The 24,347-nt window shown below is 38.4% G+C and overlaps 1 protein-coding gene across 12 annotated transcripts in view; it reads right to left on the bottom strand.

The window, feature by feature from the left end:
- Nucleotides 1-24,347, bottom strand: part of CLASP2 (cytoplasmic linker associated protein 2) — a 153,306-nt gene that overhangs the window by 78,420 nt on the left and 50,539 nt on the right. For 11 of the 12 annotated variants that reach the window (XM_026081301.1, XM_026081289.1, XM_026081295.1 and 8 more), the window contains one exon: nucleotides 12,701-12,847. In XM_026081301.1, coding sequence (XP_025937086.1) covers nucleotides 12,701-12,847 — 147 coding nt within the window. Of the gene's footprint in view, nucleotides 1-11,586; nucleotides 11,635-12,700; nucleotides 12,848-24,347 lie in introns of those variants that run through there. The other variant, XM_026081298.1, reaches the window with a different exon arrangement.

Genomic DNA, 24,347 nt, shown 5'->3' with positions numbered 1-24,347 from the left:
AAYGAACTTTTAGTGAAATAACTCTTCTATTTTTATCACATAGAAGTCGAAACTCTATACTGCACTAGGAGGAAAAACGTTGTTCAGCCTTTTCCTTCCAGATCTCTTGGTACCTATGTTCACCAATTCACCCAGCAACTGTCTTCATTGTTCTTGTAGAAACTAATCAAAAACAAAACAAAAACAACAAAAACCCCACAGAATTCAACCCATGTTTCCTAACTCAGAAAAACAGCTTTTACTATGCTAACTAGACAAGACACTAGCCACACACATGTAGACACTTTCAATGAACTTCTCATGCATTTGTAAGGCTTGACTTTACTCCAAAAAAACCATTACCACAGCAGAGCTTTGCAAAAGTCTCATTTCAGACTGTATTGCCTTCAAAGCTGACACGTGATAGAGCATGCATATTTTGATAAGCTTGGATTTTTTAATTCTTTTTTGCTGATGCTTACTTTCTGAGATGAAGCTGAGATTATAAAACTCTCAGAAGCGTATCTTTTCAGTATTAATGCCTTCCCCTGAATAATGCATATTCTTAACCTCAGAACACACGATCGTTTGACTAAATACATACAATTTCAGCTACTAGATTCCTAATGGTAAGACATTATAAGCAATTTTAATGAGCTGAAATCCCATTTTATTTTACATCTTTAAGTGCCCAGCAGATAACTAAAAACCAGAGCCCCATGAACTGGCTTCTTCTTAAATGAGTGCAATTTATATCACATTACCTCAATTTTGGATTCAGCCCACTTAATCCAACTGGGCTTCATTTAACTGAGACCCAGAAGAGAAATGGATCAGAAGGAGAGGGAGAACACACACAGACATTATATACAAATTTCATTCTCTCGTTATTTTTCATTCATAACCATTGTCTATTCTTACCCTTCAAGCACCCTGGTTAGACTCACAGAGAGTCCTGCAAATCTAAGTTCCACTTCAGGAAGCAGGTGAGAACTTAACTACATGACCTGATATGGAAGCAAATTATAGCAGTTTAAGCACCTTCAAGTTTTATGGGGTTTTTGCTTTTTAACTTAGAGTTGATGTTTCTGGGGATAGAGGCAAAGAAAATGAATCCCTAACTTTCTAGATAGTACTAAAAGAGCTGCCATATTCAGAGAAGTTAAATTTAAAGGTTTCTCACATTTTGTGAAACTCTAGGAGTCTTTTGAAGAAAGCCAGTCACAAGGCTTTGAGTTCAGCATTGTGAATGGCTCAACACCAGAAAGGGCACTGGACACAAGCAAAGAAATTATCAATTAAATACTTATCAATTATCTTTCGCAGAAACAGTTTTCTCACCCAGGAATTACTTCCTATGATTAATTTCTTCCTCTTTTCAGATTGTAACATTTGGGATCTTTCCATCATATCACAATGACTTTGGACTGGTCAACTTGTTCTATCTGATGCTGTCTACTCTGGTATCTACCTACACCAAACCTCTACATCGTACAATGACAAAACAAGTAGACAACAATACATGGAGAAAAAGAGCTATCATGTGAGTGGTACTGGACTAACATTTGTTTAATCAAAGCATGTTTAACCAAGCATGTAAGTGTTAAAGTAGTCTAAAACAAATGTGTTCAACTTGTATTAGGTAACAATATTCTTCAATCTTCTTCAGTCTCAAATACCTGAATAAAGCCAAGGTATCCTCCACTGAGTGCCTAAGAGTCACTTAGTATATATGCCTTCAGGCTTCCTGTCTGTTTGGAAAACATCTGACACATCACAAAGAAACAGCATTTGCTCTGATAAAAAACACTCCGGCCAACATTAGACAAGGGATTTTTCTTGTCAATAGGGCAGATTTACCTGTACGTAGCTACACTGATAATACCAGCAATAACCTCTAGGGTGGATATAATTAGAGTAATTTTTCTTAAATGTTATTAGTGTAATAACTTATACTAAGTTTCCACTCACAATATAAACTGCACTAGCCAATTCGTAATTGTTCTGCTGTTACTGCTGCTTACTTGCTTCACTATACAGGTTTAAAAAAAATAATAATAATCATGCTGCTAACTAGCACAGCCATGCCAGTAAAACTTAAGGGAAGACCAAACTGAAAAGCTGTAATGATCTTAGTTTGGATGAACATTATATTAGAAAAATTCCAGCTGCCTTGAGTTCATTTTCTGAGCACAAACAACTGCATCTGGAGAGAAAAGAAACAACTCTCCACCCTCAAAAAAAAGATTCTGTTACTATAACTTCTCTATACTCCTAGAGCTTTTACTACCACATGCCTTGCCTATCTGAGAAACTTCATGGATAAAACTTTGTTCCAGCTCCAATGGGCTCTGACAATTTATGCTGGAAAAGCATTAGGAGATTACCTTACTGGGTTGTTCAACACATCTATCTGCTGGTAGTTAGTACCTGTATAGTCAGGAGAAAAGAAAAGGGAAAAGAACAGCAGAAAAAGGCATGTACCAGTCCCCTAAGCCATTGCAGATCATAATATATTAAGCTAAAAAAAAAAAACCCAAAAAACAAAACACACACACATACAGCATGACTTGAACTGCCTTTGACAAAGATACTGGGCAGACAATTGGGAGCAGTAACTTCTTCAGCTGTCCCAGCGCAAATCACCAGAGCTTTCAGAAATAAATTTCAGGAAAAAAAAAAAAAAAAGATATATCTCTATTATGACAGATCCAACACTAATCCCAAATAAGCCATTTTGCATAGAAACTTACCTTACAAAGCCTTTACATTTTTTAAACCAATTTAGAAGACAACCCAAGTTAGAACAAAGACTTTGCTGAGCAGAAAAGCTCTCAACAGAACACCCAGTTTACACAAACCAACAGATAAATTCTGTCAAATTTAGTCCTGGTGGCCGACACGCTTACTGAAGCAACCTGTCCATCTCAACCCCTTCAAAGCCAACAGACATTGTCCCTGAGACACCCTAGGACACCATTCAAGTTGAAACAACTGCACAAACTGGTCAAACAAAATAGCAAAATATCTGTAAGTTTCTTCAAATTAATTTCTCTACCTTGCCACTCTAGTTTAACTGCCTGTGAATTTACTATCAAACTACTACTAAAGCTACCTACAGTTATAACACTAACATTTTTACTATAACCCTTTTCAATTGCTTTTAACTTTGACATAATCATCTGCCAAAGTTCTGGTATCTGCCAGATAACTACTTAAGGCTGACTTTATATATATTTTAAAGCTAAAACAGATCGCTATATCTGAAAACAAATATACAAAAATACACTTGTTTCTCATGTCACAAAAATTCTTATAACCATTATATTTAGATGCTTAAGCATCTTCCTACTTTGGTGTACAACAAATTTAATTTGATAAGAGTTGTGTTTATTTGCCTGCATTAGAAACTTGGCTGACATGGCTAGAGAAGTTCCCCAGAGCTTGCACCTGTAGTGAGGCTGCTTCATTAACACATTCCTCCTGCATGCCAAGCAGATTGTGCATGAATAGAAGTTTCCATACAGTGCCCGAAAGGCACGCTGCCCCTCAGGACTGAGATGTTAAGCAGAACTCTCCATGCAATCACTCACTCCAGAAAAGACCATGAGCAGGAGGGATAAGAAGAAACTAGGAGTGAGCTTTGCTTACAGGAGAGAAGGTGGGGGCAAGATGTATAACCATTAGGACAGTACATCTCAGTCCTTGAGGTGCACCATGTTTGTCAGGAGCAAATACACTGTGAAGCGCACATACTCCTTGTCCCAGGGCTCTTCTTAAGAGGAAACACAAAATAACTGTTACTTGAACTGAAGTTTGGCATGAACAGACTGAAGATCACTGCACTAGCATGCAAACTTTAAAATCTGGAGCTGTTTTGGAGCCTCAAGATTCCTTTGGAATTGTGATTTGAACATATGGACTACAAAATATTAAATTTTTTTAAAGTTTCAGTGTTATCTGAAGCTGATTCCTAATACTGAGTACACAGTTTCATCAATTTTAGCCTCAATACCTATATAGCCCAGTTTCACAGATGTAAAACATGGATGTTACTACTCTTATTGACAGGCACACTATGCAGATCATTTCACATGTGTTTGTGGAGCACTGAGAGAATACATCACTACACAAAGAGGAAATTAATAATGCTGTACTCCAGTACATGGTTTGGACAGCATGCATAAGACCATTTACTGGATATGGAGAAAAACAAGTAGTTCCATGAGCAAGAAGAATACAGATATTTAGTTTCCTTTAGGCTTGTCTCACAGTTGATTAATATCTGTTTCTACGGAATTATAAGCTCATATGGTAGTCTTTCTTCAAAGCACTCACGCATTTCTTCTCCATTCAGTGGCCAATTTTTACAAAAACTTGTAATAACATATGTTTGAGACCCTTGCTCATTTGTCCAATTTGCTTGAAATCAACAGGTGAGTTTAAAATTTATGTTAACACACAGATAGAGCGTGAAAACGTCAGTCTTATTTTCAGTTTTTAATATATATTTTAAAATAACCTAATATTTACATATTACTTTAATCTGTTCCCAGTACTGTACCTAAATAAGGTAAAACTGCACTAATTTTACATTACAGAAATTACTGAGAACAACCAGGAACACAAACAGTTCATTTGTACCATAATTTGTGATGTAAAACAGACTGGATTGGTGTACTGGAGATGTTCAAAGTTTTTGCTTTGGTGCAATGGTTTTAGAAAAATGATATTTTCATTACTGTTGTCATTTCTCTTCAACCTTACATTCTTTCCTGAAACAATTTAAACTGATACTAGAGAACTATGAGAACCAATACTGCCTTTCATCTCAAACTCCACAATTACAATTTTTAGATATAATGTTGCATTTTTATCTTTCTAGAAGTAAACTAGGAGAACAAGACAGAAGGTCAAAAGATTTAATTTTTAAGGTATGGTTGTTCTGTTCTATTTTTGAATATTTTACTTATTTGTTGAAAGTGCTACTTGCACCCCTGCTGCAAACAATAATTTGCACCAGCTTCTCCACTCAAATTATAAAAACAGTTTGAATCTCATGCTTCTAACATTTCCTGCTTCTCTATTTAAGACCACTTATAACTGTCCAAAGAAATTAAACTTTTTTTTTTCCCAAAGACACTTTTTCTCCTATCCTGCCATACAAAGAGGAACTACATCTGCTTCTTTTTGCAGGCAGCCTAAATTTTCTGCAACTCAACTACAGCAAGTAGTGCTAACGAAGTAGAGTGTTCTTCATCTGTAAAGAGCCCGCGTGAGCAAAGCAGCTTCTCTTCAACAGCAGGAACGCAGTGCTGTTTTGGAACGCCTGTTTCTGCTTACTCTAACAAAGCCACAGTACACAGGGACTCAAAGTGGCAGGGTCAGCAGATTTCAGCTCAGCTTCCTTCTCCTTCCTTCCCCTTTTTCCTTCTGAATTTAGTCACATGAGGACATAAAGAAATTGCCTCTCCTTCTTACTGCTTGGCAAATAAGTATTGAACATTAGCAAATTAAACAAGGTGTGGGTTGTCTCATCCCCACCTGATACTACTGTGACCCCTACTAGGACGTGTGGGACAACACAGGGGAGGGGATAGGGGTGTCAAGAGAAGGTTACACACTGGTAAGCCTGCACCTCTAGACTTCTTAGTCACTACTCTGCTGTCCCTCCCCTTCTGTCATCCATTTGTAAGCTGCCTTCTAAGACTATACGCTTTTTCAGAGAGGACTATCAGACATAGTATCATGCTTATACCAACATCATATATCCTACAATCTAATTGAAGCTTCTAAAAATCAGTGCAAAATGAACTCAAAAGTACCATGAACTATCTGCCAACTGTCCTAGAATGATATACACAGAAAATGGGGAGACTAACAGTAGTTATACATATATACATTCACTTCATTTTCCTGATAGAGACTAACCTCCTCATTCACCTGCTGAAACTATCCACAAAGGGGGGGGGAGAAATGTTACCACAATGGTAACCAGTAACTGGATAGGAACTTATTATAATGACCAAGGAGAACAGAACAAAGACCAGGTGTGAGGAAACCTTTTCCTGAAGTCCAGTTCATGGGAGTAAAGAGCAAAGGGAAAAAAGAACAACTCCAGGAAAATCTGAAAAGCTGGAAGTCCTCCTATTTCCTTGAATTCTGGCTCAGGTTAGCATGGCAATACTTCATGACCGTACACTTTTAGTTGACTAAAATACTGGATGCACAAGAACTACCCATACTGCTAAAATTATTGCTAGTTCTACTACTTGGCAACCCAGCAGTTCCATGGGCAAGTATCTATCAGGAAGGAAGTTAATTTACATTCACTGGGGGGGGCAAGGAAGCAAACAGGCATTCTGTAACAATACCCAAGGCTGATCTCAAAGGGTGGTCAGAAAGACAAAAATGCTGATTTCAGCTGGCATCTTGAAGAAAAATCCTTGAAATTCAGAACAACCTGCAAGCCACAGAGGGAAGCAACTGCCAGAGGAATGTCAGTAATGCTTTTTTGAACAAGATTATCTCAGAGCAGTTTTGATTCTCATGAAGGGCCAATACAGAAGCACACAAAATACTAGTTTATTTTACAGGACACATACAGCACTTCAAAAACCACTTAATGAAAGCACAAGTAATAGAGAAAAGACTATCACACAGTATTAACAAAATTAGTATTCCTGAACTTATTTACTGCAGCACTCAAAGTTAAAAAAAAATTTGAGCACTAACTAAAGCTTTTTTTGTTCTAAGTCACCACAGTACTGTCGTTTTGAGTCTGAAGATGATCAACACACCAAAGCAAGGCATTTGCCCTCCTTCAAGACCATTCACTAACAGTCTGTATTTACAGTTCCACAAATATTGAAGCCATTTTAACAAAAATGTTTCTAAACTATAGTATGCAGTTTTATCTGCAGGTAAGAGGTTAACTTAACCTGGCTAAGACTTCAGAAGGCAAGTATCCATTTTTCAGTACCATGTTTGCTCTATGCACAACCTTTCCATTTAATTCACCATGTACTAAAGTCTCTAAACACTTTGAAATTTTTTCTGATATAAAACAGAGCCTAAAGAAGAAACTTAGTTCCATTCAGATGCTTTTCAACAAAGTGAACTGTATTACTATTCTTGAGAAGGAAAAGAAAAAAAAAAAAGCATTATGATGCTGACAGAATAGACTGTAGAGAGATCTGCAAGCTAATTTAAGTTTCCTAAAGTTGGGAATAGCTTCCTGCAGTTAAGAATGTGTTCCTATACTTAAGAATGGGTATTGTGTTATTACAGATCTCACAGCCTTCTCTTTGCCAGAACTACGCACCCGGTTCCCCCAAAGTTTTCCAATTACTTTATTTCTACCTAAACAAAAATATTTTCAATGTTGTTTCAGTCAAGCTTCAAATTTTGGGGGGCGCCTTTTTTCCCCTCTCCAAACATTAAGAGTTACAACTATTCTCAAATAGAGGGCTATTTCAAATAATGCCAACATCAAACTTCAAACTGACATAGTAACAGTCTTCAGTGAGGACTAGATCCTTTGAACAAGTTTAAGAAAAGAAGGCAACATCACCAAAATGTTAAGAAGTTGAAAAAATTAATCTTTTTGCATACATGTTTTTCATAGAATACAACAAAATCTAATGTCCTTGGGGTTTTGCTTCATATTCTTCATGCTTGCCATCAACAGTCTTACTCCAAAATACCTTTTTAAACAGCACTTACCATAATTTTGACATTTAAGTTAACATACCCTTTGCTGGTTTGCTGCTGGACGATTCATCTTAAAGCTACATACATTCTTTCAAAAGGTGTAACAACAACTTGTGCTAAGCAGTAAGCAATGTACAATAAAGCTAGTAGGCCAACACACCATAGATAAAATATTTCATGCAATATCTTCCTGCTGAAGACAGCTGCAGAAAGTCCACCTTGCTGATTTAAATTACAACACTAAGAATGATGCTCCTACCCTGCAGAGGTTCTCATAAAACATTTATTAGAAAGTTAATACGAACTTTCGTCATGACTGGGTTTCATTTAGCAAGCTTTTCTTCCAAATACCACAAGGCTCTATTAAGTTCCACCATACCTACATTAAATCCATTTTAAAGAATACTGACCTAGTCTGACATTTTGGGAAAAAATACAGAGGCCAGTCTTCTTGCTGAGGTATAGATTGAAGTTTCCTACTAACAACTCGACTACATAAAGCTTTTGAATAGGATATTAGAATAGTTTCCTAGAAGTCTTGGAACAGGGAGTTCACACTGGCAAGAGAACTTGCCGTAGCCCTATACAATATCTTGAATAGCACAGGGACAAGAATATAGTTCGTTTGGCTAACATACTCAGATTAAGAACATTTTTCTACTGTAAATTACAATATCTCTTACAATGAAAAAGCTGCTTGCCAGACTGCCAAGAGCCAGTGAGTATCCATTTCTCGAAACACAAACTGTGTGTATTTTCAGTAAGGAGGTCTGAGAGCAAAGGAGTATTCCGGAAGCTCTGCCATTCAAATGAACAAAAATGTGCCAAAAATCAGCAGATCAGCAATGCACAAATCTGCATTTCCTGGTGAAGGACTCAGAAAAATGTATTGACCATGGAATAAGAAATATGCCAGACAAAACACTGCACCATTAAGCTGAAGATCCAACACTTCTTATTCATCAAAAGAAGAGAGGTCAGTGTCTGAACACCTCCAAGCAATAAAGCCAGGTGAGAAAGACTCCTGGATTTCACAGTCAGTGCAGTAACCAACCTGCTGAGGCTGCCTGCTCTGATACTCTTCTAGCAATCCATCTTCTACAGACCCAAGCACACCTGCTGGCAAATGCACCAATTCTACAAGCTTCCCCATCCCCAAAGGGGATGGGAAAAGATCTTGCACAGTCATTTCTAGCACGAAAGGATGGAATTCCATCCTGACTAGGATATTGCTATCGATAATGTAAATATCCATTTCACTTGGCTCCCTGAACAACTATTTTGCATTTCCAATGCCAAAGTGCATTTCCTATACTAAATAGAAAGTGACCGTCACAGTGAAAACCTTTCTGCATGATGGTCCTTTCAAACAAAATATCTGATCAGTAATGGAACAATCAATTTCTTAAATAAGAAACATCTCTATGGAGTATATAATGAAAAGTCAAGCATGCATGTGTCTGTGGCATAAAAATCATAGCAGGTAACATCATAAAAAAAAAGAAGGCAGCACGACTAACGTGTGATTTTTTTAGCTTCAAGAAAGGCTAGCACAGCCTCTACTCTCTTCTGAAACCAGAAAAAAGCTGAATTTTCTTTATTGCCACCTACAGCTAATAGGAAAATACATCTTTCTAAAACAGTATTGTATGAAAAGGATCTCTGGAACACAACAGCCAGTTTAAATAGATGAGACTTCTAGTATTCTCAGCCTATGCTCAACACAATTTTCACCTGCGCCAAAAGTTCTCCTTAGTCACAGAAGCCTAAAGAAAAGAAACTGCAGTGAAGGATTGCCTCAGCTGTGACTCACTGAGATGTCTTTCCTTCTTTTCACAAAAATCTTCAAAGGCAAAAGCAACATAATTGCAGGAACTGCTGCTGCTTCTTCCTCCAGGATTGAATTGCAACTTTTTAGTGTGTATGTTTGTGCACATACACACACACATATACAAAAAGGAGTCATAAAAAACTTAAATAAGCAGATTCCACAGATGACAGAACTGGAAAGTGAGCAGCTATGAGCCTGAAGCACCTGTAGCCAGTGCTTATGAAAGAAAGGTGAAGAGATGACATTTCCATTGATCACCAGCTTGAAATGCTGTGGTGGGCAGAAGAAGTTGGAGCTGCAGGATGTGACAGAGCTTTAATAAATCAACAAGAACAGCTTCCAGAACCACACATCTGTTCCATAAAGGTGGCAATGTTGAGGCTGGAGAAAATCTCAGGCCTCCTTCAGGCACCTCCAAAGCAGATCCTAAAGAAAGCGGATGTGAATGGCCATCACTGCTTGTTCCACAGAGCCACAAAGTCTCAAGATGAGCAGAATAAGATGCCCTAAGGGGACTCCTCAAAGAACCACAGACCATGGTTCTCTGTGGAGTGGAGCTTTACTTCAGAGAACCATAGCCTATGCCTCTGTGGAGCTTCACTCCACCGAGGTCTTCTCTGAACTCAGAGTTTTGTCCTGTAAAGACAGTGTGCTTTATTTGCACCCCCATTCACATACATTTCTCTAACGTAACTGCTGTCAGCTAGGATACGGGGCTGTTTAGACCTCTGGTCTGGATAATGTCATGGGAAACTGTCTTCTGGAAAAGACTGTGCCTTAACTGACTTGTTCAAGAAATGTATGTGGCACCTACCCTCATGCTCTTTATAAAGCTGGGAGATGCAGAATTTGTAAATACTACACAGAAATGTGAGGTCCACTTACATAATACAGATGTTTAACATCTCCATCTACTAAAGTGTTTACTAGCTTGTTACTAGGTAGAACTAGTTTAAACTAGTTAAGCAAAGCATGGAGATGGGAAAAAACACTGAAAGATAATGAGCAGTATCAGTAAAACTGCGGCTGCTAAAAACAGGTAACAGCCTTGTTGTCATATGGAAAATGCTAAAAGAAAAAAAAAATTGAGGGTCAGTTCAAGCAAAGAAAATTTGACAGAAAAAGCACCAACAAATTAAGCTAGGAAGCATATAGTTACATGTAACAGAAAGAAATCTGTACATGAGGCAGACTAAGGGGCCTGAAAAAGTGTTCTTTGGTAGACAGCAAGAGAAAAAAGCATAGGTAGTTGAGAACAACTCAAGACCGGAAATCAAATTTCCACCTTCTGGACCCCTTGTGTGAAGGGCACAAGGCATACAATATTTGCTATGAAATATTAAGGTTAAAAATCCTTCATGGTCAAGTACAGTATGTACAACCATTCTGTAGATGTACATATGGATAACCATTCAAAGAAAAACATGATCAACATTATACAGGTACAGCCAGTCAAACATTTAAATCTAAATTTTAAAAATTCTGACAATAGGCATGCTGACAGAATAAAAAGAGGGAAGACAGATGCACACATGAATGCTTCTCAGTATTTTCTCCAGAGCTGAAAGGAGAAGATATAAAGCAAGGAATGACCAAAATGCTGTATTTGTAGCAAGCTTAGATTTTGTGAAATAGCTCTACCTTGCCCTTATTCTCTGTATGATTTCATTTTATTTTATTTTTTTAAAGTTTCACCATATAGGAAAAGGAAGAAAAGATCATTTTTTTTAATCTATCTCCCTAACTACTGAATTTTTTTAGATAAACTGATACAACAGTTGAATATTCATTCTGTTATTTCCCTTCCCTCCTTCTCTATTTCCATATTTTTACTGCAGAGCTTAGAAAAGTCAGCATGTAAAAACATTTTCATAAATAAGCATTTATACTTAATAAAATACTATTAAAACAGCACATCAACTATTCTTATGTTATACAGTGAACCTCACACTTGAGGTTAAAGGAGATCCATGAATAAATAGCAAAAAAATACTAAAAATCAATTTCAAGAGATAAGTAACTGATCATATGAAGTCTTTTAGGTGGTACTTTCTAATACATACTGATATCAAGTGTGAGTTGCATTATGGCAGTGCTGATGCCACCCTATGGGTATCTTTTCAATTTATCAGGAAGTCTGAAAGTCACATTAGAGAAGCAATAAATTATCAAAACAATCAAAACATTAATTATATCTTATTGATATGCAAATGCATGATGCATCTCATCTGGCATATACATGTTAGGTCAAATTTCATCTTTTCTATGCAGTTCACATAAGAGAACATTACATGAGTAGGCTCATGAAAAAAAATACTCTGACAAAAATCCTTAATTGAAAGAATCAATTATTCATAAAAAAGCCCTGAGCCATGGTATAATTCCACTTAATTATATATTTTTCTGAATATGTACATGAACCATCGAAAAAAGCTGTCACTTTACCAGTAAAGTTGCTTTTGTTAGCTCTTTTTATGCCCTCTCCCCCAATCAGTGATAATGTTTCTGATTGGATCTTAAATTTATAGCAGGAATGAACCAAGATGCAGCAAGTCTATGAATATGAATGGATGTTTCTGCATTCAAAGATTATAATTAGTAAGTATCATCTTTATTCTGTTTTAAAGTCTACCATATGAAAAAATCCTGGCAAGGGTTTTGGCCCTTGTTTTTATCTTTGATAACTAATTTCACAATCCTGTGACAGTTTAAGGAGTAACAGAAGTCATTCCAGTGCAATACATACCTCTGAGGTATACAGTTGATGGCTAGTCCTTACTAGCCATGTGAAAAGGTGCAGATCTACAGTAAAAATTATACCTCTACCGATCTACTAAAGAATTTCACAATACGTTAATTTTAAACAGTAAGTGATTTGTGGATTGCATCAAAAGCCACCTATATATTCATTTCACCAATACAATTGTTATCTCCAGATGTTCAGTTTATTTATAACACCAGTGGCCTTTATAAGCTAATTTTACATTCACAAAGACAGACTAATGTGCACGCACCTTTACATATGAATAATTACACAAAACAAGGTCCCTTACAGTTTTCAGTTCTGCAAAAATACTGCAGTCATGAATTAAACATCACCTTCCAAAGTTCTCTGCTTTGTGCCTGCTCTGGCAAGGTTTCTGGAAACACCTATCCGTTTGAATAGCTTTACATTACCTCCAACCTTAGGCCCACCAGCAGAACCTGGCTTTCTTGCACTGTTCAAAGGATTTCCTGGCTTTTTAGGTGCAGGAACCTTGAAGGCTGAAGCAGCTGATGACGGCCTATTTCCATCCACTGACTCTTCATCATCAAAGCTTTTATCTAGAAAAGGAGAGATTAATAAAAATATAACTATTAGAACAGATGCATATTTGTTTTCTAATCGATCATTCTGCTTCACATTTCACAGAAATTGACAAAACGAATAAATAAAAATAAATACTAATTATTTCATCCTCTGTCTATAACCTGGGAGTAAAATGAAAACCAGAAATAAATAACGTTTTTTACTTTGTACATTCTTATAAAATAAGAGCTTTGATTTCATAATTAGCCACTGTAAAACTAAACATAAAAATGAATCCTACACATTCACTCCCACAAAGGGGAAATATCTTAGCATAGATCGAATATTTTTGCTCATTTCTGAACATTTTCCCAAAGGAAAGCCCTTAATATAATTTTCAGTCATTCCAGTCTACCAAAGATAAATGCCTCACCCTTTTCTTCTACTCATGCATGCATTTTCTGCTACACATCCTCCCACAATGTGTCTACCAGCACTCCCTGTCTCTTTCCTTCCACCCAGATTTTGCAACTTACAATCACAGATCCGCTTGCAGATCAGCCGCCTCATTCCTCTGATAGCTCTTAAATCCCCTCACCCTCGGATGGACCCAGCACTTCACATGGCCACACGCAGTGAATTCTCAATACTAAGCAAAGATTCTAGCAAAAACTGCTAGCAAGCACCATAGATCCACCACTGAGATTTGTGCCGGCATCTTTCTCTCTCTTCCCTGCACTAGGTGCCGACGCAGCCAATGAGCTGCAAGGTGACATCATCTTGTGGGAGCCACGGCCAGAGGGAAAGGTGAAAATTCTTCATACAAATAAATTCATTCCCACACAGGATATTTGCCACAATTGCAATTCTTCATTAAAAAAATATTATGGGAAGAAAATACTTCTATGTTTGCACTCCTCTTTGCTGTAATTCAAGGTTTGCGTATTTTTAATCAAGAAAGAAATTCATCTCTAATGACTAGTTAAAATATTCTCATTACAAAATATTCAGCCTTAAAAGAAAGAGAGCCATATTCCAACAGTAGAATGTAACTGCTATTCAGGTCAAGAAGAAAGATTCATCTACCTATAAGCTTAAGCTTAAAAAAAAATTAAAAAAATAAAAATAATAAAAATTCAGCCTGTGGTTCCTATCATAAATAAAATGGGTGAGGCTGAGACACAGCTGCACTACAGTAATAAAGACTAATTTAGCATATTTCCTTCCCTAAAACCCGTCATTTCTAAAATAAATAAATAAAATAAAATTAATTGTGGACCTTTGTCATCTCAGGAATGGTGGCTCTTTATTTACCCTTTGCTTATTCAGAACTTGTTCCCAATAAAATGTCAGCTATATTTAATAATATAGCCTCCCAAAGGAAAGTAGCTTTCATCAAAATGCTAAAGCAAGGTTATTTTTCCAACAGCATTTACAGCAACATCAAACATTAAACCACCCCACATTTAACATGTCAGACATCACTGGTGTTGTAGTTAAATTTCTCTAGCACTAGAAAAAGCTGGGTGTTGCACTAACAGATCCTTATGAATTAAAAAAGGAAACAAACAAAAAAACCCACAAGAAACATCCAGATGTTTATTGACCGTTTTCGCTAATATTATTTCCTTCCCTCACAAACACCAATTTTTAAGAGAATGTTACTAAAAATAATTGTGTTTGGATGTGCAAACTCCCAGAATCCGGAAAAAGGCAGCAAGGCCCCCCCCCACACACACACACACACTAGTCCCCGCGTTGCCATGGAAACAGTACTCTCTCCCAGCACAGGAGCTGGGGAGAACACATTGTCCTTCCTGCTGCTTTAACTCCCAGGGCCTTAAAAAGGTAACGAGACATCAAGAATTATGAACAGGGAAAACCTGAACACAACACTAAGCATAATAACCTAAACACCAGAGAAGAAATGTAAGTAGTAGTGGTTAATATCTAGAGTACAACGCTACAGGTAATTTTAAAATAGCATTAAGGTAGATTTTTAAATGGCATGAACAGATCAACAGTATCACATGAATATAGTGTCACAAAAATATGCTTTTCAAATAAATAAAAATATATTTTGCTGCTGCATTTTTTTCAGTTTTGATAATGAAACAGGCTACACTTTCACATTGCTATCCAATAGCACTAAATTGCAGCATTTGATATGCAAATACCGCATAAAAAACCTTTAAAAAAAAGTTATTTATAGTACAATTTTAAAGACAGCATTTCTAATGTTTGTTTGTGCAAAAACTCCTAATGAAAAGAAAAAACCCAGATCCCCAAAATCCCAAACAACAGTACACTTTGTGATCCAAAGGGTCATATAAATAAGGAATAGTTTGGTCAGAAAAGAGTTTATGAAGGAAGACTCAAAGTGGGGAATTGTAGAAGTTTCTGCTCAACTTAAAAATGCTGAAACAGAATTTTAACAAAGCACAAATCCAAACATTTTCTTAGCTACTGAGATTAAACAATGGTTTTTAGTAATACTATCAAATTATTTTGCCTAGTTAAAGACTAGATTTTTTCAAACACCAAGAACACTGTCAACACTAGGTTAAAAACCTACACTGTGAAACAGTTTTCTGTTTCCTAGTGCCCATAAAATTTAGTTTTAAAAAAATCAATTTTAGTTGATTAAAAAAAAAAGCATTTACAAGTATTTTTGAGAGACAATGAGGCCATAAAAATTTCATTCCAACTTATAAAACTGATCTTAAAAGGCACCGATACACAGGTGTTCTTAATTAGACTTTTTTCATGATTTGTATATCAAAAAAAATTTTTTAAATGAAGAAATATTCACTAGAAGTGCTCCAAAATTACAGCACAATCCCATAAATGTATGAAATTAATGGATGAAAAGGACCTATTTTAATCCTAACTTTTCAGGCCAATGTGATAACACAGTTAAGATTCTATAAACCAGAGCCGGAAAATTTTGTGCCATCTTTTACAGGAACTGGAAATTTTCTCCACCCTATTGAGCCTTTACACGTGCATTTCCCTGGGCTTTACTAACAACAGAAGCCCAGTTGATCTTCAGGGACATTTCATTTTCAGAAAGATGAATAACAGTATTCGTGAAGATCTGAAATTTGAAGTCTGTATTTATAGAAGTTCACCAAAAAAAAGCATTATTTGCTTCAAGTACTATGTGCTGTCCATGTGTTATACATGTTATACATTTGTTTTAATCTTTTATAAATATAAAAGCATTTCCATATACTTCAGCACGCAGAGCTCCACTTCGAGATATAATTGTTATTCCGCAGGGTATAATCAAGGTGTGATTCTACTAAAGCCAACTGAGCTGTACCTGTTTACTGCAATGCCTTTATTTAGCCTATGGAGTACAGCTGACGCTCCTGACTTTGCACATTGAGAAGTGTGAGATGACTGTTGCATTGTCAGGCTCAAATTAGGACTAAAATGTTAGTTTTGCATAGTTTGCAAATGAAATCTATTTCTACAATGCAAGTCATAAAAGCTAAATATAACTGATGTTTGCAAGTAAAACCTATCCGAAGAATGTAAACGTTTTCATTCTGGATTAGCTTTGAGCCAAATAACTAGAGYTAATTTAAAAAAAAAATTAAAATAAAAGCCACACACTTTCAGGATATCAAATTTTGCACACATAAATGTACTTTATGGCTGAGAAAATACTATCCAAAAAACAAGTTTCCAAGTTACCAAAAACTGGAGTAAAGGAAGCCATACAAATTGCTAGCAATGTACAGAACATTTAAAATGAAAAAAAACAATTAATGAAAGACTCAATCTCAGTTAAATCCCACACATCTGTTCTCATACTTTTCATTTTAAATCACAATGGATAAAAAGAGTACTAGAGGTAAGCATATCCCACAAAAAAAGCTGGGAATCTAATACTCCCAAAAGCTCCCCCAAAAAGCTAATGAGCAGCAAATGTTCCTACTTTGATACATGTTCTTTTCCAGATGAAGAACATCCAAGTAGAAAAACAAAAATTAAAAACCAAAAAAAGTCATTCTTATATTCAGAAAGCTAAAAAGGCAAGATTCAAGTTCCAAGCATTAGAAGGTTTTTTCCTCTACTGGACAGAAAATAAAAGATCTGCATGGTAGATCAGTATTCTGCAGGTACTATATATTAGCGAGTATCGGACTGAAGTTGTCTAGAATTAACTGTTTAGCATAACTTGCTTAGCATTAGTAGCTACATTTGCTGAAGCCTTAGGCCTCAGGCTGTGAACTTTTACTTAGATAAGTAAAAGGGGGCCCCAGAGCCGGTTCAAGCTGGAGAGAGAAAGAAGTTGCAACCTTGAAGATAAGCAGCAGCCTGCCTAGAGACAATGAAGGGGCCCAGTGAAGAAGGGGAAGAMYCSAGMYMTAAYTRTTACTATTGGTCCAAACTATCGCTTAAGGGGTGGGGAATTTAGATTGTAAGGGTATAATTGCCCAGGGATTTCTTTGTTCGGGGTCCCTCTTCGGAGGCACCCAGCTCGACCTGTAATTACCGCACGCGTATCATTAAATTTTATTTCTCTCCAATCTGACTTCGAACTTCCGCCTCAGCAGGAACCTAGGGTCGGACCCTGTTATGGAGGCCGGTGGGCCTGATTTTCCATAACACTATATAGTAAGTTATTCAGCACCTATAACGTGCTGTACATTTCTACAAAACAGATTTCAGAAAGTCAACAGCAAAGAACACCAATGTTTGAAATTTTTCTGTATTTAAAAGGACACATATCAGGCCTAGAGTTTACTAAAGTTTTACAGCCTGGAGTTTACCAAAATTATTCTAAGGTTAAATCTGGACACAACTGCCCAATTAGAAATACTGACTGAAACACAGACCAAAATTTTGAACCATAGCAAGGATTTTTGAACTAAAAGTAACTAAAAGCATTAAAAGATCAGTGATATCTTTCTGTCTTGCTCTTGGGGGCCAGATTAGAAATATGTAATATCTGTTTTTAAAGGTATTCAGGCATATCAAAGGACAGCAATTACAATCAACATCGACATTCAAAGAATATTCCAGCACCCCAAATGCAACAAACTTCTAAACAACCCATGGAACAATAAGGGTAGTTACAGGTGTATCCAGGGATGTAAGAGAATCTACAACTTATCTAGAGAGAAAAATATTTTATCGTTAAAGAAAATTGAAGATATATTTATTGCTACTGCAACTCCATCCTTTACTTTAGTTAGTCTTAAGATTCATAAAATTAACATGACATTTAATATTTAACATTTTGTAAGTCAGCCAGTGACAGAGGGGGAAAAAAAACAGTATCATCTGCATGGCAGTAGAAACGGGACATCTGTATTCCACCAGTGCTGCTCAGAAGGAGCCAATCACAAGATAACCAATCTCATATGCACACCCCGAAGTAACACTACAGAGGGGGAGAAAGGGAGGGGGGAAAACAAAGAAAGAAGAAGAAGAAGAAGAAAAAAAAAAAGGATCACATGCACATCACATCACTGAACAGAAGCAGAGTTTAAAGGCAAAGAAAAGGCTATGCCAGTATTGGGATCTAACACACCTAACAGTACTAGGGTCCTAAATACCAATATGCAATATTCTACAGTAGATTGACAGTAGTCAAATCAAAGGACATAATATTTTACCAAAACTACTTCTAAACTTTGACTTCTGACAAAATGTACCCTTGCTATACCCATTTTCCTTTCCAGTAATGCTAACAAATATTAAATGTTTTTTGAACTGTTGTTAACAGTTCTTCTTTTACACCACAAACTATTTATAATGACATTATTGCACAACTGTGCCTAAGCAAAACAACGACAAGTAGATGAACTCCTTACATTTCCCAAGTCACTCCTACATCCTGTGCCTACCGAGATGCCAGCTGCCAATCTCCAGTGATTTACAAACACAGACTGCACCAGTTACTTGGAACATCTGGGACAGGATCTTAGCTCACTTCCAGATGAACTGGTGCAGCCTACAACAATTTCTCTCAAGCATAAAAATGAAGCCACAAGCACCACAGATGCATCAGGTTAGCTGATCCTTCTAATCCATCCTTCATGCCAATGTCCCACATGATTCAATGAGCGCTTTATCCCTTACACATCAGGCATTCCCTACAGAGTAATTCTGTTTGTCCTAACACGAAGGGTAGGATTCGGTTGCCAACGCAGAGCCATCTAAAAGCAGTTTAGACAGTCCAGGGCATCCTGTCTGGCCTCCAGCTGACATTCCAGAAAGGCACAGATCTCTTGGAGGGCCTGTGTCCTATCTGTCTGCTCTGTGTGGCTAACATGGATAGCATAGGGCATCTCAAATGGCACTTGATGCCTGTGTTCGGGCAGCTGAATCACACTGAAAATGCTTTACAGGTAACAAAGGCTTAACACCCCTGGAAGTTCTGCCTGTACCACAGAAGGCAGAGGATCTTGAACCATTAGCACCCAAATTCTTATTCAAGAACAACAGCTACTGTTTCCTACAAGGTTGGAGCATGGTCCTTCAGCAGAAAACTGAGTATAGTGACCGAAGTTACAAGAGGATGCTTACTCAGGGATTTAACTTTATTTCATGGCACTTGCTCTGCTTCTCTTTGCATTCTTGACAGTGGCAACTCTACCTATGATTCAGTGTTGATGAACAGTTGAACTGTYTTGTGCAACATACCTGATGCTCACCAACAAAATCTCAAACTGCTACCTCAAGAGGTTCCTATCTCCACCACAATCTCAGCAATGAGAGCAAGCAAGCAAAAGGAAAGGACATATCGAAAGTGGCTAAATAACACCACTGTGTTCAAAAAGATACAGTGTATAAAAGTCAATTCTGAAGCCAGGTATATTTGTCATGCTAGTTTTTCAGGCAGTTCCTGTGGACTAGTGTCTTAAAACTGAGCATGGGGAACCCCAGTCCAGTCAGTTACGGGAATGAGGCAAGTATTTACCAGTTAAAAATTTGAGTTTCGATCAAAAGCATATTCCTGTTTGCTCTGCAGTCATTCTCTGATAACATTCCTCAAACTTTCCAACAAGATTATACAACAAAGTACATCTATCCTGCATTTCATCCATCAGCTACAGCATAGCTAAAGAGGCTCATGTCAGCTGTGCTTTTTCTTTTTTTTTTTTTAAATATGAAATAGGAATCTAAATGAATGAGGCAAAAGAAAACAAAACAGGAAGGACCTGATAGACACATTTACAAAAGTAATATTTAGGGGTGGCAATAGCACTTGCCATAATATCCACACTTCTTCCAGTTCTGTCTAATGATACTAATAGTTTATCCAATTCTCTCAACAGCTCAAAGGAGAAATGTGTCCAGAAAAGATTTAATTCAGGAAAAATATAATGTAATTTCAGTAGTATTTTTCCTGACCCCCTGGACAGCAAAATAAACAAAAAGCCATATATTCTTAACTTTCATTTGGATATTACATTTCTTCTCATTGCTGTCACTTTTTTATATTTCTCTTTTCTTTTTTAGGTCATGCTGAGATGGACACACCAAATAAAAATAAATTAGTAGAAGCCACCCTAGATGCCTCTGTTGCATCATTCTAAAACCACAAAATGGGAGGAGGGAGGAAAAATACTTGAAAACTGTTATTCAAATCACTGCTGAGATCACAGCAGCAGATAAAAAAAGGGAGAAAATGAAGAAAGGCCAAACTGAAAACTCTTTTGCACCTTCATTCTATACAAGTGTCCAAAGTAGATACTCTGTCTCCCATTCTTGTGATTATAAATCACATGAACTGCTTATACATATATTTTGAAACTCCTAACACAAACTTTTCCTTCACCAGCACAATTATAAACTGTTTTCTTTTTCAAATCAACAAAAGCAAGCAATCTCATATTCAAGCACTGTTCAAAATTCCACATAGCACAGCCATTTACATTTTCTTCCTTTGGCACTCTTTCCTCATTAGAAGGGCAAACTAACAGAAACACCTGTTCAGCTCAAGTCACATGCCTTACCTACAGTGGAAAACAGTTTTTGACAATTTTTAACAGGTTTTTTTGGTAAACATATCAATAGCGTTACCTTTTCTGACATCTCTGCAAAAGCTTCACCTTGGGGGTTGCAAGTCTGCTTTAGAAAAGCTAGTCTTAAAATCCATCTAATTCTATAGTCTGCCTGGAAGACAGGATTTAAATGTTTCAGATAAAGCTGGAAAAAGCCTAAATAATCAACAGAGCTAATTTCTCTTCTGATCAAAGCTTCATCCCAATTTCTAGTTCTGAAATACTGCCTTTAAACAAAAGTACAAGGTATTTTCTAATTTTTAGCATTATCTACTACAGTTCAAGATAGTTTCTGCAAATCTTATTATATTCATGACCTTTACAGCATCTGTTAAGTGAGTTTCAGAGTCCAATTAAATTTATAAAAAAGTATTTCCTTTAAGGCAGTTTTGAATTATTTACCTTCCAGTTGAGCTTTCTCTTGTTCTGCATTTCCCAAATATTACTCAGAACAACTAATTGAAAACTGGGGATGCTGTCATTACTATACTTTAGAAATCATCAACTTCACTCCATTTACAGCTTTCCTCAGGCACATTCAATAAACTCCTGAATCAACAACCAGCAGGCTATAACTTACAAATCACAGCACAGTTTTATCAGCAAAGGGAAGAAAAAAAGGATAGCCAGAGTCTCTAGAATTTATGATAAACTACCACCTAATTATGATCAAATAGGAAGATGAAAAATAAATACTTACTGTTCTTGTTCTTTAACATTTTTACTATGTTATTGTTTAAAGGCCACAACCAGTTTGGGCTGCACCACAGCACATTCAATGCTGAAATATTACCAGGTAATGGGTCTTTTTGGAAAAAGCAAAAAAAAAACCCAAAACAGTAAGAACACCGCCATGACTTGCAGAGGAAATCAGAGATGGATAATTTCTGCCAACTTAAACACATAGTAGGTTGTACTCAGTAGCTGTAACACAGTAACTGATGGTAATACTCCTCTGTTGGAGCGCAAAGTAAAATAAGTCCACTTTAGCACAGGTGTTTGCTCTCCTATGAAACATTAGGAGGAAAGCTGAGAAGGGCAGTAACTTGGTAAATGAATCACAGAATTGCTGAGGTTGGAAGGGACCTCTGGAGATCATCTAGTCCAACCCCCCTGCTCAAGCAGGGTCACCTAGAGCACGTTGCACAGGATTGCGTCCAGGCGGGTTTTGAATATCTCCAGAGGAGACTCCACAACCTCTCTGGGCAGCCTGTTCCAGTGCTCTGTCACCCTCACAGTGAAAAATTATTTCCTCATGTTCAGATGGAACTGTCTGTGTTTCAGTTTCTGCCTGTTGCCTCGCGTCCTGTCGCTGGGCACCACTGAAAAGAGTCTGGTCCCATCCTCTCGACACCCTCCCTTCAGATACTTGTACACATTGGTAAGATCTCCTCTCAGCCTTCTCTTCTCTAGGCTAAACAGGCCCAGCTCTCTCAGTCTTTCCTCATAAGAGAGATGCTCCAGTCCCCTAATCATCTTTGTAGCCCTTCGCTGGACTTGCTCCAGTAGTGCCACATCCCTCTTGTACTGGGGAGCCCAGAACTGGACACAGTACTCCAGATGGGGCCTCACCAGGGCTGAGTAGAGGGGCAGGATCACCTCCCTTGACCTGCTGGCAACACTCTTCCTGATGCATCCCAGGATACCATTGGCCTTCTTGGCCACAAGGGCACATTGCTGCCTCATGGTTAACTTGGTGTCCACCAGCACTCCCAGGTCCTTCTCGGCAGAGCTGCTTTCCAGCAGGTCAACCCCCAACCTGTCCTGGTGCAGGGGGTTATTCCTCCCCAGGTGCAGGACCCTGYACTTGCCTTTGTTGAACTTCATGAGGTTCCCCTCTGCCCACCTCTCCAGCCTGTCCAGGTCTCTCTGAATGGCAGCACAGCCCTCTGGGGTATCCGCCACTCCTCCCAGTTTTGTATCATCAGCAAACTTGCTGAGGGGGCACACTGTCCCTTCATCCAGGTCATTGATGAAGAAGTTGAACAAGACTGGACCCAGTACTGACCCTTGGAGGACACCGTTAGCTACAGGCCTCCAACTAGACTCTGCGCCGCTGATCACAACCCTCCGAGCTCTGCCATTCAGCCAGTTCTCAATCCACCTCACTGTCCACTCATCTAGCCCACACTTTCTGAGCTTGTCTATGAGGATGCTATGGGAGACAGTGTCGAAAGCCTTGCTGAAGTCTAGGTAGACAACATCCACTGCTCTCCCCTCATCTACCCAGCCAGTCATTCCATCAGAGAAGGCTATCAGATTGGTTAAGCATGATTTCCCCTTGGTGAAGCCATGCTGACTACTCCTGATCACCTTCTTGTCCTCCACATGCTTGGAGATGGCCTCCAGGATGAGCTGCTCCATCACCTTTCCAGGGATGGAGGTGAGGCTGACTGGCCTGTAGTTCCCTGGGTCCTCCTTCTTGCCCTTTTGGAAGACTGGGGTGACMTTGGCTTTCTTCCAGTCTTCAGGCACCTCTCCTGTTCTCTGTGACCTTTCAAAGATGATGGAGAGTGGCTTAGCAATAACGTCCGCCAGCTCCCTCAGCACTCATGGGTGCATCCCATCGGGGCCCATGGATTTGTGGGTGTCAAGTTTGCTTAAATGATCTCTAACCCACCCCTCCTCCACCAAGGGAAAGTCTTCCTTTCTCCAGACTTTCTCTCTTGTCTCCAGGGTCTGGGATTCCTGAGGACTGGCCTTAGCAGTAAAGACTGAAACAAAAAGAAGGCATTCAGTAACTCTGCCTTCTCTGCATCCTTCGTCACCAGGGCACCCACCCCATTCAGGAGTGGGCCCACATTTTCCCTAGTCTTCCTCTTGCTACTGATGTATTTGAAGAAGCCCTTCTCGTTGTCCTTGACATCTCTCACCAGATTTAATTCCAAACGGGCCTTAGCCTTCCTCGTCACATCCCTGCATACTCTGACAACGTTCCTATATTCCTCCCAAGTGGCCKGTCCCCCTTTCCACTTTCTGTATACTTCCTTCTTCCGCTTGAGTTTTGCCAGGAGCTCCTTGCTCATCCATGCAGGTCTCCTGCCCCCTTTGCTCGACTTCCTACTCATAGGGATGCACCGCTCTTGAGCCTGGAGGAAGTGATGTTTGAATATTAACCAGCTCTCTTGAATGGCCCTTCCTTCTAGGGCCATAACCCATGGGATTCCTCCAAGTAGGTCCCTGAAGAGGCCAAAGTTTGCTCTCCTAAACTCCAAGGTTGCGATCCTTAGTGCCCTGCTGCCTCCTCGCAGGATCCTGAACTCCACCATCTCATGGTCACTGCAGCCAAGGCTGCCCTCAACCTTCACATCTTCAACCAATCCCTCTCTGCTTGTTAGTACGGGGTCCAGCAGCACACCTCTCCTTGTTGGCTCCTCCACCACCTGTGTCAAGAAGTTGTCACCAATGCTCTGCAGGAACCTCCGGGASTGTTYGTGCCTAGCTGTGTTGTCTTTCCAGCAGATATCAGGGTGGTTGAAGTCCCCCATGAGAACCAGGGCCTGGGATC

Source organism: Apteryx rowi, unplaced genomic scaffold, assembly GCF_003343035.1.
Source record: "Apteryx rowi isolate R43461 unplaced genomic scaffold, aptRow1 scaffold_540, whole genome shotgun sequence".
Classification (NCBI taxonomy): Eukaryota; Metazoa; Chordata; class Aves; order Apterygiformes; family Apterygidae; genus Apteryx; species Apteryx rowi.
Note: the sequence above shows the minus strand (reverse complement) of the source record. Positions and strands in the feature narration are given on the sequence as shown.